At 40.3% G+C, this 19991-nt stretch overlaps 1 protein-coding gene across 2 annotated transcripts in view; it reads right to left on the minus strand.

The window, feature by feature from the left end:
* TMCC2 (transmembrane and coiled-coil domain family 2) overlaps positions 1-19991 on the minus strand; it is a 68747-nt gene that overhangs the window by 15750 nt on the left and 33006 nt on the right. The window contains exon 1 of one of the 2 annotated variants that reach the window (XM_051998541.1): positions 9218-9442. The exons of the other annotated variant lie outside the window; for it this stretch is intronic. Within the exon in view, the coding sequence (XP_051854501.1) occupies positions 9218-9244 (27 nt within the window). The 5' untranslated portion in view covers positions 9245-9442. Of the gene's footprint in view, positions 1-9217; positions 9443-19991 lie in introns of those variants that run through there. 2 annotated transcript variants of the gene reach the window in all.

Here is a 19991-nt window from a genome sequence, read left to right on the forward strand (position 1 = left end):
TACAATGACCCAACATTTTGAAGGATGACAACTTTGAAACACTCAAGAACATTGATTGAAACAAAAATAATGAAAATAAATTCTGACCAATGTAATGACCAACCACAGCTCCAGGAGACTTTTTGAAGCAAGCCTCCTATCCCTTGCTAGAGAGTAGTGAAGGATGAGCCATTCTCAGATACAGTCAATATAATGCAATTTGTTTGACTTGACTATGTTTAGTTATTACAAGGTAGAACTTTTATTTGGGGTGACAATTGGTAGGATCACTTAATGACATCAAAAAAAGAAGAAGAAAAGAACATCATTGAAATTTTTTTTAAAATACAAAGAGGAGAGGCAGCTAGTACATAGTAGATAGAGTATCTAAGCTCTGAAGTCAGGAGGACCCAAGAGCAAATCCAGCCTCAGACACTTAACATTTACTAGTTGTGTGACCCTGGGCAAGTCACTTAATCCCAAATGCCTACAAAAAAACAACACAAAAACAAAAAAAAAATACACAGAGGAAAGAAGGGAAAACAGAAGCAGAGCAATGTTGTTACCACCATTAAATTTAATAAATTTATATGTTTATATAATATATAACTTTTTATATAAATACATAATATAAAAATAAATTTAATATATACATATACATAATACATGTATTTTCAGATATAATAATTTTATTTTTTGTGATGTTATTCAGTATTTGTCATATTCATCACTTCCTGGTTCCTTTTATAAATTTTCAAAGAAGGTATCAAAGGAGGATAGAGATGTGAGGCTTCTGTATAATCTAAAAGTCTTATTCCTTTCTCATTTCTTGTTAATATTTTGAAAACAAGCTACATGGAATAGATCCATGAGGTCATGAAAAATCAGACTTCTTTGTATATGAAAACACCTGATTTTTGTTTAAGTTTTCTAGTTCACAATTGAAAAAATAATTAAGAAAAAAGATTTCACATGCTCAGAGCAAAGCAGCTATACAATGGCAGACAATGGACACTACCTGGACTATTGTCCTCCTGACAATGAAACCTCACGGATGGCAGCTCTCCTACTGATCAGGAAGGATCTTAAAGATCATCCAGTTTGACCCTGCCCTGATCTTAGAGATGGGGAAACAGGATCAGAAAGGGGAAATGATTTCCTTCAGATCACACAATTGGCAAGTCGCAGACCTGAGATCTGAACCCAGAGTCAGAATTCTTGCTATGAGGCTGTATATCAGGAAGCCTTAACCACCTGCACCGAAGGCTGGGCAGACAGCACCTTGAGTATTAATAGGAACTGAACAGCTTCCCTCCAAAGCAACTCTGAGACCAAGAAGAAAAACCTTGGGGCGTTCTTTTGTCCTGCTAAGACTGACTTTGCACCCCCCCCCCCCAGCTGTGTCTCCCAGGGCTTGGAGTCTGCTGTAGACTCTGCTGCTCTGAGTCTGCAGGATATTCCTGGAGAGCTGGGGATGGGCCAAGAAAGACAGGTCCAAGCCAGAGACTTCTTTCAAGGTCCAGGGTTCCAGCTGGAATTATTCTGGGAGATTCAGATCAAAAGGAACTTCTCAGCTCATCTTTTATGATCCTGAGGTCTGGTAGAAAGGGCAAATACTGGCAAAGCAAAGCTTTCACCCTCTCAGTGCCAGTCACCTGACAACTTAACTGATCTCACCTGAAAAAAAATTAGGCTGGGGTGCTAGACTTAGAGGCAAGATGAGACATGAGTTCAAATCCTGCCTCAGACACTTTCTAGCTGTGCAAATCATGTAATCTCCCTCAATCTCAGTTTATTCATCTGTAAAATGGGAATACTAATGACACCTACCTCACAGGATTGTTGTGACCCTGACTAAATGTGACAACATATATAAAGTGCTTTGTAGACTTTAAGGTGCTATAAAATTCTAATTATTATTAGTACCCATGTCTCAGTGGAGCTCATCATCATCATAATTTCTTAAGTAAGTGTCTATAAACTTGTTTGTGTTATATAAAATCTTTGGACATAGGATTTTTACCTTTTTGTTGTTATTGCTGTTGTTTGTTTGCTTGGTTTTTTCTTTCTCTTTTTTTTTTCTTTTGATCTGATTTTTTTTTTCATTGAATAATGAATATGGAAATGAATAATGGAAATGTTTAGAAGAATTGCATGTGTTTAGCCTAAATTGGATTGCTTGCTGTCTAGTGCAAGGAAGGATGTATAGAGGGAGAACAATTTGGAATACAAGGTTTTGCAAAGGTGAACACTGCAAACTATCTTTGCATAAATTTGGAAAAATTTTTTAAACGATTATAAAAATAAAAAATTTTAAAATATCTTTGGATAACTATATTTCAGTACTCCTATGAGTCTATTTTAGAATCCTGTTTAGGACTTGGAGTCAGGAAGACTCATTATCCTGAGTTCAAATCTGACTTCAGACACTTACTAGCTGTAAGTCACTTTACCCTGATTACCTCAGTTACTTTATCTGTAAAATGATCTTAAGAAGGAAATAGCAAACCACTTTAGTATCTTTGTGAAGGAAACCCTAAATGGGGTCACAAAGTGATGGATATAATGGAAAAATGACTCAACCACAAAATTCTACTTTATGCATTTAAATATATGGTTTTGAGAAGAGTTTCATAAACTTCATCAGATTGCCCATGAGGTCTGTGGCTCAAAGAAGATTAAAAACCTCTACTGTTAACTGCCATCCTCCCTAAACCCAACATTTTGCTCACTGTGTGACCTTAGGAAAGTCATAACATTTCCAAAACTATTTCCTCTTCTTTAAAATGGGAATACTAACTCCCCTGCTTCCTTTACAGGGTGATAGGAAAATTTTATGAGCTATGAAAGCACTTTGAAAGATGCTATTTCTCTATTATTCCTCTTTTCATAGGGAGATGAAGGTTAGCAAAATAAACAATCATAGCAGTCTACAATGATAATTTTAACATCCTTTCAAAATAATCCTGTAAGGAAGTGTAAAGAAATTTTCTCATGGGGGAAACTAAGACTCAGATCAATCACATAGCTAGTAAGAGACCTGGAGCATGGACCCAATTCCACATGAAGTGACTTCAAAATCTGATTATTTCTGCATCATACCAAGGACTGAAAGGAAAAAAAAAAAGGTAGAGACCTTAGAAATCATTCATCCCTTAATAATCCCGAATGATGGCTCCATAGGAAGAGCTGGGAGAAAGGGGAAGAAGTAGTCTGTTAATTCCAGTACCAACTGACATCTTTGCTGATCGACACTGGGCAAATATTTTCTGGGACCTGGTTCTGAAGTCAGAAGAGGACCCAGGCTCCCAGCCTTCTCCTAGTCGAGGGAAGAGGGAACAGACATCCAATCTCGGCATACCTGCTAGTTTGCTGTACAGTACTAAACCCCACAGCCCGATACTTCTGAAACCTTGACTCAAAAGTGTTCCCAGACCCTTTACTGCAGACTGCTGGGATTAGAAGGCAGGAACTGACCCACCCAGCTAGGCAGTAGTAGAAGCTTAAGAAGCTTTCCTCCCAGAGTTGCATTTAGGAATCAGCTGTTTAGACAGGCTTAAGGCAAGACACTCCCTTCCTACAGCAAAATGTTAGATGAATGGAGCCCTCAAGGAAAAGACTTGCAGCTGGCTGAAGCCCTAGGATGCTTTCTTTTTGAAAATTTATTTTTATTCTGAACTTTACCCTAAATAAAATGGGCATCTTCCTATACATAGTAGAAGATAAAAAGATCTGTACAGGAAACAGCGCATTTCATTTTTCTGCATAGCTTGTTTTTCTTTTTTAAGTAATTAATAATAATTTCAACCTCCATTACAATAGCTTTCAACACATAAAGTCTATACAACCATCTATACAACCTTTCAGTATAAACAATCTATCCAAACAATAGATTTCAAAACTCTCCTTCTTGACTGTGCTTCCTTTGGACAATCCTACATTAAAAAAAAAAAAAGATTCCTCAAAGACCATTTTATTTCTTTTTCTAGCTGCCCTATCCTATCTTTGCCTTCCCACCATCCTGCATTGGGTTGAGGGTGGGAGTTGCAAGGCGGTGGTAGAGAAAAACAAAGCCTTTTAACAAATATGCATAGTCAAGCAAAATTAATTCCCACAAAAGCTGTCTAAAAATGCATGTTTTATTCTGTGTCTTGGGTCCTAGTTATTTTTACCATTACAAATTCCCAAGATTTCCCCTCCAAAGTCTGTGCCTCGGAGCAGGCTGCTTCACTAGGGCATCTCCCTGAGTTCAAATATTTTGGAGTCCAAGTATCTCCAAGTCCTTGGAAAATGAGGAGAGCCCCAACCTAAGACTCAGAGCTTTTTTTCCTTTTATTTATCTGGCCCCATATCTACCCCCCAAAACATCTAATGCACCCGTGGGAGTTGGCTAAAGTGCCTCAACATTTTAAAGCAAAATATATATGAATTAGCTTTGTTAAGTTTCTTTCTGTTCAGGTACACGAAGACCAAAAGACAACCTGCATCAGAGGCAAAGCAACAAATGAAATCATTCCATGCCTGTCTGTGTAAAGCACCGTGAAAGGTTCAGGTTCACATTATTTAACGAATTTGGCCCATATTTCAAGCATGAATTAGTCTTTTCTGGGCACTCTCTGTTTCGCCCTTCTTCCCATGGCTTCCCCTTGGCTCTGATAATCTCTCGTCATTTCTTGCTAATTCTAGGCCATGGCCAGGCTTACTTCTCTCCATTTATTTGATTCAAGAAAGAGCAGGGCTCTTTTCTGTCTGAGCTCCAAGTCCAATCATCAGCTTCAAGAAGAATCTGCTCTCTTAATAGTCACCTGAACCCCAACTCAGCTGCTGCCGTGTGGACTCCACTTCCTCTCCCCACCCCAGGAATTTGCTGAACTAATCTCTCTTCTGAACAAGGCTCTGTTCGGCTGTCCTGAAATGCCCCCACCAATCTCCATCAGTCCATCGTGGGACTCTTCCATTCTCCATTCCCTTATCCTTTAAAAGCATGAAGTTAAGAACCATGAGCCCCTTGAGTGTAGGTTCTGTCTTTTGTGCTCACAGTTCCTGGAACACAGTAGGTATTTCATAAATGCTTGTTGGCTGACTGACTGACTGTGAAGTTTATCCAGCCTCGCAACGGATAAACACCTCACCCTCCGCGAGGGAGTCACATCTCCAGCCCCTATCTATCTGACTGACAAGGCATCTTCTCTAATAAATATTATAATCATTCATTTCTCCAGCCCAAGACATATTGGATATATTCTGGGAAAATCTTTTGTGTTGTTGGTCACATAATCTCATAGACGGGGAGAGGATTACCTAGTCTTTCCACAAGGCTCCCACACCATAACTCATCCAAGCAAGGGATCTCTGTGTACTTTACAGAACCTCAGCCCTCACCGGGAGAATCTGGTCATTTCAAGATAGTTAATAGTCAATCAATATTTATTAAGCTCATACTACATGTACCAAACTACTTCCTTCATCAATCCTGCCAGCATATTTTTTAACCCTCATATTTCCTCTAAGTCAAGATTCTTATCCATTTTTTCCTATTCGCCTAGTCCCTACACTACGTCCTTTTTCAGATCTCCTCTTGGACTCCATTTTTAGCCTTCTCAGCCTAAGTTTCTGATCTTACCTCTCTAGTTCTCTCCTAGTCCATCTGGACCTCACATCCAGGAAATATTTAGGCAGGTCAAACACCCTTCTTATTTCCATTATCTCCTATCACCTTCAAGGAGAGAAAATGGGGCTACAACTGAGATTCTCCTGGGGCAACAGGATAAAAAAAAAACCTGTTGACTCCCTTTTTACACACACACACACACACACACACACACACACACACACACACACACACGCATCCCTAAGATGGATTAGTCCACAGAGAATCTGAGTTGCCTCCTCTCCACATACCCCTCCCGCCTCCCTATTTACATGGGCTAAGAATGCCTCTCTCCTCCAACATACCGAGGACCTCACCTGCCCATGTACCATCTCCCAAAGCCACACTGGTGATGGGATCTCAGGCTCTGTGACCCCCCAGCTCTCTGTGGACTGGGTCAGGCTCACGATATCAATGTCCCTGGGAAGCGCCAGCCTTGCCTTGAGAAAAAGGGGTCTTCTAGCAAGCACAGCAGGGCGTTCTGATACGTCCTGTGGTTGTCTCATCTGAGTACCAGCCCTGGGGGATTAGGGACGGATTGCTCTGAAAGCCTTCCCATCCCTCCCCCAACCCCTCCCCCAGCACTGGTAGTACTGTGTATTCCCATCTGGCAGCCTCCTGGCAGGTCACCAAGGAGGGATCATCGGGAGTTGGACCTAGCTCTGTGGAGGGGATCCTCCTAGGAGGGTTGTCCCGATCCCTACTCCCAGCTAGTTAGCCTTGGGACTCAGCCAGCACAGCAGATATGACAATCAGCCACTTCTGACTCAGGTGGGAGCAGTAAAGCTATTGCCTTGTATAGATTCCCCTCACAGACACAATTCTCTCTTCCAATTAACAGCACACACACACACGTAAAAAACCAGCCCTATATACTTCTACATACATGCACACACATACACACATGTAAAACCAGCCCTATATCTCCACATATGTGCACACATACATGTAAAACCAGTCCAATATCCTTCTACATACATGCACAATACACACATGTAAAACCAGCCCTATATATCTCCACACACATGCGCGCACACACGGAAAACCAGCCCTATATACTTCTACATACATGCACACACATATACACACATGTAAAACCAGCCCTATATATCTCCACATACATACATATATATGAGTATATATATATATATACTCATTATTTATGATACAGTAGCACACTGTTAGTTACAGGAACATGTGTATATTTGCACCCAAACCCCTACATAACCTGACTGACATATATTCACACACCTGTGATTTCCTCTGCACAAAGCACAACATCAATCAACCCAGAAGCATTTATTATATCCTGACCACTGTTAGAGGCTAGGAACACCAATACAAAAGAAGGAACACTCCCTACCCTCAAAGAGATTACTCCATATAAGAAGATGGAATAGACCCTGGGCTGGATCATCTGGGCTCTGAGTTTTTATCCTGTTCTGTGCAATGAACTCCTCTGGCAGACTAGTGGAACTTAGGAACCCTTTCTCAGGATGTTTTTCAATACATAAAATAAGTTCAGAGGATTGTGAAAGAAACCAATTACACTAAAATAAAATTATCAAAATATTTTTAAAAGCAAGTACATAGTCCCCAAGTTAAGAACCTCTGCATAAGCCTTTCATTTTATAGGAAATTACTTTTTGGAGGAAACAGGTCTCAGGAGGTTATGGGACTTCCCTAAGGTAATACAAGTAGTGAGCATTAGAGGCTAGATTTGCATTCAGGTTTTCTGACTAAACTAGTATTCTTCCTACTATATATCACATGGCCTCAAGACTTTAAAGGCTGTCTACAGTTTTATCTCCTACAGTTGTCCTCCTGGCTCGTTTATAATCCCACTGCTATCATCCTAGCACAGGCTTTATATCCCAGATCAGCAGCTCTTAAAAGTGTAGTCCAAGGAGCCCTGTGAGTCCCTGAGATTTTTATAAAATCAAAACTATTTTTATAATAATATTAACACATTTTTATTTCCAAATTATTAGCTGATCATTGATGAGCCGTTTAAATAAAACTATCCATAGGTAGTCTTCAATAATTTTTAAGAATAAAGAGGCTCCTAAAACTAAAAAGCTTGAGAAATGCTGACCGAGACTATTGAAATAATTTTGTAAGAATTATTCCTGCTCCCACTCTCCACCAGCTCTGGATCTGCCTTCGCCACTGCTGTCAGACACATCTTTCTCACTCTGAGATCACAGATCTGCTCCCCCACAATATAAGACCCTCTTACCTTTCTAGTCTCACTTCACATTATTCTCCTCCAAGCACTTTATGCTCCAGTTACCCAGAATCACTCTCTCCTTCTTCCTCCCTCAACTTCACGGCAAATTCATTTCTCCTGTCTCTCTCCTTCTTTTCTAGATGTTTCCTGTGACTTCTCCCTCTTTACCTGCTAAATTCCTCTCTGTCTTTTAAAGCTCAGCTCATATGCTATCTCCTAAAGAAAGCCTTTCCTCATTCTGGCAAAGACCTTTCTTCCCATCACCTATTCTCCCTCTCTTCCTCCTTCTCTCTCCACCCTCCCCCTTTTTTTGGTTAACTCCCATAATCTTGTATGTTATAGCTACCTATTGTGGGATATCTTTTTTGGACCATATATGTGATTTCATAGAGAACTCTTAGTGAAGAAATTTTCTTACCGAGGCAGACCTCACCTGCCCTTCAAACTATATAATCTTCTTCTGGTTATTTATTATTTATTATATCTGGCTTATTATTATAGAAATAGTTTTGATCTTGTAGGGATCTCAGGGACTCCCAAAACTCTCTAGACTATACTTTTAAGAGCCGCTAATCTAGGTTATAAGGACCTGTCCTAAGATGATGACAGTGGGAACATAAAAAAATCAGCAGGACAGATGAAGGAAATAAAAGTTCTGGAACACCGAGAAGTCATGACATCTAGCTTTACCCGATTATAAGCATCAGAAGTAGGAAATGAACTGAAATCTTTTTTCTGACCTCATTTTCTATGTCTTATTCTGACTCAACTGTCAAGTCTTTGAAGTTACGGATTGTTTCTTAGCCATACTGAATATAAACATACTTTGTATTATGCTTAGGAGCCATGGGATAATTTTCAAATCACAGGATCATCAGTTTAAAACTGAAAAAAAGTCTTTTAGTCTAATCCCTACCTTTTATAGGAGAGGAATCTGAGGCACTTAAGTGACTTCCAACTGCCTCCAGCAAATAAATCAGTTTGGCCCCAAAGTGTCCAACTAAAATCAAGACTTTGGGAAGACAGCTGGCCACCTGGTCTACCCAATTTTTTAGACCCCAAGATTTCTCTTAATTAGAGAATGTGAAAGCTGAAACTTCAGAGAGCAGCTAGCCTAAACTCCTTCTCTTACAACTAGATTAACCAAGTTCCAGAGAAGTCGATCTATTTGCACAAGTTCACACAATTAATGAAGTAGAACTCAGGTCTCCTGATAGACACTGACTTCATACTAGGTTGAGGCTGGAATCACAGCTTCCCTTTACCTTCTCTTAAGAGATTAGCTTTCCCTAACCTGTACCAGGCCCTATCTGTCCCAAAAAGCAGCTTCAGAGAAAAATCAAAGAAGGCCAACATACAATTTTCTTTGCCTCCTGGGACTTCATGGGGACGTTTCCAGTCAGCAGAAGAGTCTCTAAGTAGCCAGTAGAGGGGGCCAGGAGTCCACAGAATGGAGTGAAGCCAGTCAAAGGAAGAAAGTAGCAGGGGGGTTGGTAAGCTGGGGTTTCCAGGCCTCTGTAATGAACTTCCCACAACAGATCCACCAGGTCACACCGTCATCCAATTCTGCACTTGAGGTCCCGGACAGGGACTCAGGCCTTAAATACAGAGAGTCACAAGATCACGTTGACTGTCAGTATCCGGCAGCTCAAGAAGGAGAAGGGAGATAAGAGCTGCTGGTTGGTATCTCTGGGTTCCCTGATGCAAAAAAAAAAAAAAAATAGGGTGGGGATATAGAGTGCATGGGAAAACCCAAAGAGATCACCCTGAGCCCATGATGACCTGGACATATGAGTCATAAGCTCTAAAAAAAAAACTAATAAATATTTGTCATTGATGATGACTGGGGGTATCTGAGGTCAAGGAGCTGGGTTAAAGTTAGTTTGTACACCCTGAATTTATAAAGAAGAAGCAGAGGCTAGAGCTAGGCAGCAGGGGGAGAGCAGAAATAAGGGATAGAGGAGAAAAGAATTCCCAGATCTCAGAAAAATGTCTTGCATCTTAACCCAGAGGCTGCAGATGAATTTCAAGACGTGTGTAAAGTTGAATGAGAAAAAAAATCCATCTTTATTTCACTATAACTGATTTCCTTTGTATTATTACATGTTTTATTTTATTATTATATTTTACTATTAAAACATGAATCTGAAAAAGGGTTCCAAAAAGGATTAAGGATCCCTAGGTTAGATGTATGCTCCAAATTCATTTACAAAATAGTTATTTATATGGAAATACTCAAGAAAAGCAATGACTACAGTAAGTTAACTTAAATCAACTGGTTCACTAACTGAACATTTCCTGTGTGCCATGCCCTGAGCCAGAATGCTGTGGGAGCTACAAAAAAAAAAAAAAAAAAACACATGGTCCCTACCTTCACAAATGAATTAGAAAGAAAAGAAATAAATATAGAAAAAGAAATACGTAATGGAAGACATCAATTGCAGGAAAGATGACAAAAGAAATGTCCAGAAGGCAGTCTACGATGGTAATCAAAAAGCACTTATTCAGGATCTATTATGTAGTAGACTATATCTTCATGCGATTTGGAGATGATCTTAGAACTTTAGAGCTCATCTAATCCAGGGGTTCTTAACCTTTTTGATGTTACGGTTTTGGTGAGCTTGTGGATTCCCTTCTCAAAGTGATGATTTTTTCTTTTTAATTTTTAATAATAGCTTTTTACTTTCAAAATACATGCAAAGATAGTTTTCAATATTCAACCTTCAAAATCTTGTGTTCTATTTTTTTCTTCCTGCCTCTCCATCTCCCTCCTCCCCTAGATAATAAGTAATCTGATATAGGTTAAAAATGTAATTCTTCTAAACATATTTCTACATTTATCATGCTGCACAAAAAAAGGAAAAAAATGAGAAAAAATAAAAAATCAAGAAATCAACAACAACAAAAGGTGAAAATACTATGTTGTGATTCCCATTCGGTCCCCATAATCCTCTCTTTGGAAATGGATGGCTTTCTCTATCACAAGTCTATTGGAATTGATCCGAAAAGATCATTGTTGAAAAGAACCAAGTCCAAGAGTGATGTTTTTAAATGCATAAAATAAACTATATAAGATTATCAAAAAATCAATTATATTATAATAAAATATATTTTTTCCCATCCAAATTCAGAGACCCCCCGTGAAATCTATATATGAACTCCCAAGCTAGGGTCTCAGATTAGGAACCTTTAGCTAAAAGTTCTGCTTTTGGATTTTCTATATACATGTTAGGAAATGTTTCCTTGACATGCCATAAATTCAATTTAATCAATATTTATTAAGTGTGAAGTGCTGAAGACGGCAAAGTTTAGGTAAGACAAAGATGCTGGGCCTTCGGGAGCTTATAGTTTAGTGTGTGTGTGTGTGTGTGTGTGTGTGTGTGTGTGTGTGTGCGTGTGTGTGTGTATGTGAAATATACAGATCACTGTGATAAACAGTAACATGAAAATTAGATCGGTCCTAAAAAAGTGCTATGTGAAGGTCAGAAAGAAAGGGATCATTACAAATAGTAGGGACCAGGGAAGACTTCAAAGAGGTCTTGGGGTAAGGAGAAGGGAATAAGCACTAGGTAGCACCTACTATCTGCCAGATATTGTGCTAAACTCTTTATAAATAACATCTCATTTGATTCTTACTGAGAAATCGGTGCTGTTATTATCCCCATTTTACAATTAAGGAAATGAAGGCAGACTTACTCGGAGTCACATCCAGTGTCTATTCAGGACGACACAGCTAGTAAGTGTCTGAAACTGGATTTAACCTCAGATCCCCCTGACTCTCAGTCCAATGGGCTGCCCATCGTACTACCTAACTTCCTGATTAAAAGGGAAGTCAGAGAGGAACAACATCCTCCCCAGCCCCCAACCCCTACATCCTGTTTTTTCAGACCCTGCACAATTGCTACCTTTAACCTTTCTTTGTAAATAAAAGGAGCCAACTGCTTTGGAAAATGATAGAAGAGCTGAATGAGCCCAAGAAATCTCTGTAGTCAGAGATCTTTAAGATTATGACAAGGACTAGGATTCTTTTTTTCCCCCCTAAGGTAAGTGGAGTCAAATGATTTGCCTACGATCACACAGCTAATGTTTGAGACCGAACTCAGGTCCTCCTGATTTCAGGGCTGGTACTCTTATCCACTAGCCATCTAGCATCTAGCTGTTCTTTGATCTTTAGGCTTCTTAAGCATCAAGTCTAGCCTACAGCACATTAGTCATAAATGTCCTGTGGATTTTTTTCCAGCCACTCCTAGGGTCTTGCCATCAGTCCTGTTTGGAGGTCTCATTTCCAGCCTAGGGAAGACTTTCTGCTCAGCACATTTACCCAGCAGCAGGTGGGAGAGAAAAATCACCATCTGCTAAAAAGGAAGAGAAAGGGTAATGACTGGCAGACAGTCTGATAGAAGAGAGAAAAGCTTTCCTAGCCTGATATTTCTCCCCTCTGTTTTTGGACTTGGAATCAGGAGAAACTGAGACCCAGCTTCTTCCTCTGACTGATAGATAGCCAACTAGCTATGGGGGAAAGTCACTTAACTTCTCTGAATTCCATTCCTTCATCCTTCATGGATAATTATAGAGCCTACCTCGCAAGACTGTTTTAAGTATTAAATAAGGTCATGTATGTTAAAGAATTTTACAAGCTTTAAAGTAATTATTTTTTTCAGATGCAGAGAAAGATCTAAAATACAAGGCGTCAGAATTTCTGGCTCCTGAATAAGTTGGGGATTCTGTATATGTTGGGTAGAGAAATGCGGAACAGGGAAGTTCTACTTTCTGAACCTAGTGCCTGGATACTGATGCCATACAACAGGTCTTCAATAAACCTCTGTTGAATGGATGGATAAATGAAGAACGAAAGAAATATCAAAGGTTCAAAGCCGGTAGAACAAAGCCATTCCCATCAGTTTCTTCCCTGTAGACTCAAAGGCAATAGTAAAATGAATAACTCTGAGTCTTGAGAATTCTGATCAATGCAATGACCAACTATAAATCCCAGAGGACTAATAATGAAGCCATCTGCCCATCTCTTGACAGAGCATTAATGAACTCAAGATGCTGGAAGAGGCACACATTTTCAGATATAGCCAATGTGAGAATTTGTTTTGACAATGTATATTCATATAAAAATTTTCTTTTTCTTTTTTCCTGTGGGAGAACGTTTGTTAATTGAAAAAAAATTAAAAGAAGAAAAATTGAAAAGAAAAAACACAAGTCTACATAAGATAAACATTTTTCCCTGGAGGCTGATAGGAAAGTAGGTGAGACAGCACCTCGAAGAGAAGGTCTGGTGACTCGATTAAGTGATACACTCTCTGTAAGTCATGGGATTCTCCAACCACTAAAAAAAGATATAAATGTTTGCTGGTTGATAACAAGTTAAGTTTAAGCTGTCCTTAGACTCCATCTACAGAACTTTTTCTTTTGCTGGGAGAGGGGAAGGATACAATAGGCATCCACCTAGATTCTAGCTGGATGAGTCAGAGGAGTCAGAAATGTGATTTTAACAGCAATGAAAGGGGAAAAAAATGACAGAAACAAAAATCCAAGGAGCTGGTTTGGGAAAGATGAGGTATAGAATAAATGTAGTTCTGCATGCTGTTTACCAGAAATTCTAACAATCCTGCAAATCCCAATTTGGGGGGGGGAGGTCTGAACCTGGAAAGGAAATCTGCCTCTCCTTTGGAATGGCTCAGGTAAAGCACATGATCTCCACAACATTGCAGTATCTAAGAGAAACTGTTTTTGTTGTTGTTGTTGTTGTTGTTTTTGCTGAGGCAATTGGGGTGACTTGCCCAGGATCACACAGCTAGGAAGTGTTAAGTGCTGAGACCAGATTTGAACTCAGATTCTCCTGATTTCAGGGCTGGTTATCCACTGCATCACCTAAATGCCTGATGTAACTGAATTTTAATAAATTAGGTCTTCTTTCTTTTACACTGACTGTGGGAAGGAACTGCAGTTTCCACACATCTCACCTGAAAATTAGAACTAACAAAATATACGGGTTATAATAAATAAAATAAACCTCAGATTAGACCTTGGAGAGATTCTGAGATCTGAGATATCCCTGAGATGAAGCAGTGGCACAGAGAAACTGATTCAGAAGACTTGGATTTGAGTTTCATTTCTGCTACTTTAGTGCATATATGACCCTGGACATATTATTTCATCTTGTATTAGTTGCAGTTTCCTATCTAGAAAATGAGGGGGCTGGAATAGATTTAATTCAGTCTTTAAAAGCCTACCTGCTTTATTCAAAAAATTGTTAGGCTCTGGATATTGAGGAGAAAGTAAATCAAAACAATTATCCAAGATGGTGATATTCTATTGGTTCCTCAGCTCTAAACTGTATGAAATTATAACCTTCCTATTTAATTCAGTTCCAATTGATCAATGATGGACAGAATCAGCTACACCCAGAGAAGGAACACTGGGAAATGAATGTGGACTACTTGCATTTTTGTTTTTCTTCCCAGGTTATTTTTACCTTCTGAATCCAATTCTTCCTGTGCAACAGGAGAACTGTACAGTTCTGCACACATATATTGTATGTAGGATATACTATAACATACTTAACATGCATAAGACTGCCTACCATAGGGGAGGGGTGGAAGGAGGGAGGGGAAAAGTCAGAACAGAAGTGAGTGCAAGGAATAATGTAAAAAATTACCCTGGCATGGGTTCTGTCAATAAAAAGTTATAATAAAAAAAGAAATTATAACCTTCCTTAGTATAGTATTTTGCACATAGAAGGCATTTAATAAAAGTCTTACAAAATGTTTATATACATACATATATGTACACATATGTATGTATACATACCATACACATATAATACATATATTCTATATATATTCATATTCATATATATTTGATTGTATCTTCCTAGCAATATTGTCATTCTCCACAAGAATTTCCTGGTTTCTATCATCTTTGTTGCTTTTCCATTTTTCCTTATTTTGTTAATCCTGCACTCATCCTGCGCTTCTCTTTAAGCCTTCCCTCCACCTCTGTATGATTTGAGGCAGATCCCTCTTTGGGTCTCAGTTTCCTCATCTATAAAATGAAAGGGCTGGACTAGATGGCTGAGGTTCCTAACAGCTCCAGCAGTACGAGCATATTATCTGCCTCATTTTCTTCCATTTTGACTTTGGTGTCCTTTTCATCCTTTCCTCTCTTCTCTCCCTCCCTTCATCCTCCCATTTCTTGTCTGTTTTTCCCTTCCTTTTTCTTTCTTGTTTTCAACAATATAGCAACACCCAAGTCTTTGTCAGGAGGGGGGAGGGGAAAGAAGGAAACACAGGCTGTAGGAGCAAATGGCATCCAAAGATGCTAAATTTAGTGGTTGAGAACAGGACAGCCTGGAGCTCCGGGAGTCTGGACTATAGCAGAGAAATCTGCCACCCAAGATTCCTCCTTCAAAAGCTGGGGATTCAGATAATAAAAGTGAAAGTGAACATCCTTTCTTTCTATGGACAAATGTAACAAAGAAAAGTGGAAAATGATAGGTAGTATCAATGGCAAGTAACTCTTCTCAGGTGATTTTTGCATAATTGTTTCAGGGAAACAATTTTGTGAGGAGTTTGTGTTTTCTGTGTTTACATATGACAAAGAGATTAATCTTTTTTTTTTTTTTAATGGTTTGCCTTTAACTCTCTTCTCTCTCTATCTGGCTGGTCCACATAAGTCACTATTCATTACCATCTCTCTTTCCTACATCTGGCTCCAGCCAGATCTGCCTATGTGGAAACTCAGAGAAGACCTAGCTGAAAGAGATCTCAAAGGCCCTCATCCTCATTCTACAGAGGAGAAAACTGAGGTCCAGAGATATGATATGACAAGCAGGAATGCTGAGGCAGAATTTGAATGAAGTACTCTGACTCTAGAGCCATTGTGTTTTCTCTGTGCCATTTAACTTAGCAAACATTCGCTATATACATGGCTCTATGCTAGGCACGAAAGACACAAAGAGAAACAAAATGGTTTTTATTCTGAAGGAACAAAATAGGGGCCCAAGAGAATTTAACATGTATACAGATTAGTAAATTTGAACCTCTCTTTCCCCTCCACCCCCAAAGGAGATCCAGCGTGGAATCATATTTCCTTCAGAGTAAATTAGGACAACAAGGGTACCAAGGTTTCCTGAGAATAGACAGGGAGCCCTTTTCAAAAATGACCCAACACAGACAGGCTCAAAGCATAAGGTGGTAGGGAAGCTCTATACTGTGCAGCTTCTGACTACAGGCATACAGGGAGAATTGTATATACTAATGTGCCTTGGGCAGAATTCTGTGTGTGGAAGTCCTTCTCGAGTAAGTATGTAGGTGGAAGGTGGGTGGGTGTAACACTGACACGGTACCAGAGACTGTTCCATAGAAACAGTCACTCACTTGAGTTAGCAGAGGCAAAGCAAAATTTGTGCCAGGCAAGGGGAAAAGATCCTTGGTTTCACGTACTTCGCATTCATGGCAACTGCCACAGCAAAAGATGGGCTGGTAAAAAGCCAAGGATTTGGGGAGGAAGCCAGCTTTCTTTCCCTGGAGATCTTTAAGAAAAGAGAAAAATCTTTCTCTCAATATCCTTTTCTTGGGATTATGTAGAACACTCCTGTCTGGAGACAGGGGGCTGAACAAGATGACCTTTACAATCCAGCATCTTTGCTTTTTTATCACATGCTATCTTTGTGCTGGGAACACTATCAATGGGGCTTGTCTGGCAAGTCTGAGAGTCTGGGCAGGGGATATAGTCACAATGCCATCCATCCCCCAAGGGGTTAACAGAAAGGCACAGAGCCCAGATTATGTGCAGGACTGAAACCGTCTTTCTCAGGCTATAGAGAAACCTTATGTAATGGAGTTAATGTTACAGACAATTCTTTCTAGGACAGGGTTCACCTTTCCAGCAGCCCTAAGGAGGCCTCCTCATCACAATATCGCCTTGGATCTGATTTTACTTTCAGCTATGAGACTCACTAAATTATTCACCAGATGTGAATGAAAGCAGCCCTTGATTTGGGGGAGGGGGTCCAGGCTGTGGGTTATACAGAGAGGAGGGTGGAGACTCAATGTACCCTCATTCACATCCCTCTAATGGATAGATTGACAGGGAGGTCAAAGGGGACTGAAGAAACAAGGAGTGTCTTGGTCAGGTTGTCAAGGATGCTAAAAACTCTAACAACTGCAAAACTAATGGCAGCAACCCCCTAGAAATCACTCACTCCTTGCCAAGTCCCCATCTCTCTACTGTGGATTTTCTGAGGGCCTACTATCCTTGGAAGCTTAGCTCACCACCCTTCAATGAAGCTTAGGGGATTCTTTCATTTCCCAGGGGACTAGAAGGACTTATGTATATTATGTCCATCTTTGTTTCTGTTTCAAGTCGCTTTTCCCCTCCAAGTATAAATAGAAAAAGTTCAAACATAGTTTATACAAATTGGGGTGGAGGTGGATCAGGGATCAGGTTCATAGTACTGTATTTCCATTGCCTCATCAGGCTACAGAAAGATCCAGGATCACATTTCACTTCTCAGGGATGTGGCTGGATCCAGAGAGGAATAATTTGCCTCGGTGACTAGGAGTACGGAGCTAACTCCCTCAGCCCCCACCTACCCTGCCAGATGAGGCTCCTCTCGGTCTGAAACCCAATGCCACAGAGCTCCTTCATTTCTGTCTGCTATTGGCTCTGGCACAGAGAGGTTTGACACCTGAGCCTCCAGTAAGCCTTCCTCCCAGGCAAGAGTTAGGGGGAGAGTGAGGGAGCCAGAGCTGAATTGGATGGAACCCTGGAGAGGAGACTAAAGAATTAATTCAGCAGCTTTCCTTTGTGTTTGAACTAGCTTCACCTCCAAATCTCTACTGCCAAAATAGTCTCTTTGAAGAATCATTGACTCGAGCTAAAAATCAGGAAGGAAGAGCCCTGGATCAAAACTCATCCAGGCCAGATCCCTAGGAAAAATTTACTTAGAGATTCACTGTGCCCCAAGTTTCTCCCTCTATACCTCCTCTGAACCATACTTGAAGAAGGGATAAGAAGAAAGGAAAAAGAAAGAAAGGAGGAAGTCAGGAAAGAAAAAAGGAACAAAAGAAGGAAGAAAGGAGGAATGAAGAAGGAAGGAAGGAAACAAAGAAGGAAGGAAAAGACTAGAAAATAAGGAAGAGGGAAGGAAATAAGGAAGGCGGGGATGAAATAAGGAGGAAGGAAGGAAATAAAAAATGAAGAAAATAACAAAGGAAAAGAAGGAACAAAGGAAAGTAGGAGAGAAATGAGAAAGAAAGAGCATTTAAGCACCTATTATATGCTACTATGTGTACTATGTGCTAGGTATTGTGCTAAGTACTTCACAAATCTCATTTGACAGGATATTGGAATGGGTGACAGGAAAGAAGTCTTCTAAAAAGAATCCAGAATGATAGGGGGCAGAATCAGGAATGGCATGGGAAGAGAGGAATGCAGCCTTATTCACAGGAAGCCTGCATCCGCACGAGACTGGACAGTAGGAATAGAAAATGGACGTGTGATTTCACTAATATAGAGAACTTCCTGGACAATGAAACTCTGTCTATTCATGACATCTTCATAGTTTTCATAGCCTTAATGAGTTGCCTAAAGAACTGAGTACTTGTTAGGATGTCAGATGCAGGAATTGAATCCAGGTCTGGAAGTGAATTAAAAACAGGTTATCCTTATAAGGCAAGAATAACTTCAAGAAAGCCAGAAGAGCTATTTATGATCCTCAAACTTATCTATTTGGGGAAGGGGCAGCTTCCCACTTTCTAAGACCTCTTCTGATACAATCTTCAACTGAAGAATGAAGAGTACTATTTAGATTTAAGGAATCTCTTGACTGTGATCACCATTTGATTCTCCAAAGGGCAGAATGCTGTGTTGGAGCCTAAAGGCCTCTGGGATTCCGAGGAGCTTTTAATCACTAATGAATAAGGATTCCTGGCAGATCAAAGAAACTGCTCCTCCCTCACTAGTAGGAGCAGGCCCTGCCAAGGAAGGTTGCCTACTGGGCGATGCTGGATGTTGCTCTCCTGGTTCTGCCTGAAGAAACCAAAGGGTTCCAGAGTGCAAAAGCAGATTATCCATTAAGCATAGGACAGGAAGGAGGAAGGAACTTGTCCTCTAGCATATCGAAGAGGAGGTGTGGATATGTATGTGTGTATTTGTGATGAACACAAAAGTAATTACACGGTTATACTACAGTATAGTGCATGTGTATATGTGAACATGTGTACTGTAAGGGAACAGCTCGGTTCCCATATGGACCTAGGCCAGGAGGTCCTGATTATAGCCCAAATTCCTTTGTTCTCTCAGTTCTCAGTAGGCTAAATAGGCAGGTGCCTACTTAAGTTACTTAATAAGTAACTCGGCTTTTTAGCATTGGATGCTTCAGATGACAATATGGCCTGGTTGGTGGCACTGTAACCACTGATTTTTCCCCAATTCCCTTCCTCTTCATCCCAAACAGAGGAGGGAGATGTTCAAAAACAACTCTCAGAAAAGGCAATTTCACCCTTCCCCCATTCATTGAGCTCTAGACACATAAACAAGCAGGAATCCCTCAGCCCTTGCCAAGATCTTAGCCTTTTTCTTGGCAAGGGCCTTCAACTGGGGGCCTGTCCCTCACTAGCTGTCCCTCGTGGTTAACACGGGTGTTTGTTTATGCAGTGAGAAAATCTCAATCAGTTGCTAAAATCGGAAGAGGAAATTAAGAGACCAGGGAATTTGAGGTCTTCCCTCTATTTACTGATTTATTGACTCCCTACAGCCTCCGGTATGGGTCCTGGAGATAACACTCTGGTGTGGATGTTAGAAAAAGCCCAGTCAGAGTATCCTAGGCAAGCTCCACCCTCTCCTGCCTAGTCCCTTAAGACCGACAGTGATCTCCATTCCTTTTCAACACTAGGGCTTCAAAGGAGATGGTGCAATTTGTGTGCTGGTCGGTCAGCCCCACAGCATCAATTCTGCCCACGAGGTTTTCCAGAATGCCTTGGATTTGTATTCCCTAAAACTACCAGGAATTTCTCTCCCCCTCCCCCCCAAGCTACCAGCATTCTACCCATGGAATTTCATTCATCTTCACTCCAGTCCCAGGATGGAGTAGTTCATATTTCACAGAGGGGCAAACCA

Source organism: Antechinus flavipes, chromosome 4 (genome assembly GCF_016432865.1).
Source record: "Antechinus flavipes isolate AdamAnt ecotype Samford, QLD, Australia chromosome 4, AdamAnt_v2, whole genome shotgun sequence".
Classification (NCBI taxonomy): Eukaryota; Metazoa; Chordata; class Mammalia; order Dasyuromorphia; family Dasyuridae; genus Antechinus; species Antechinus flavipes.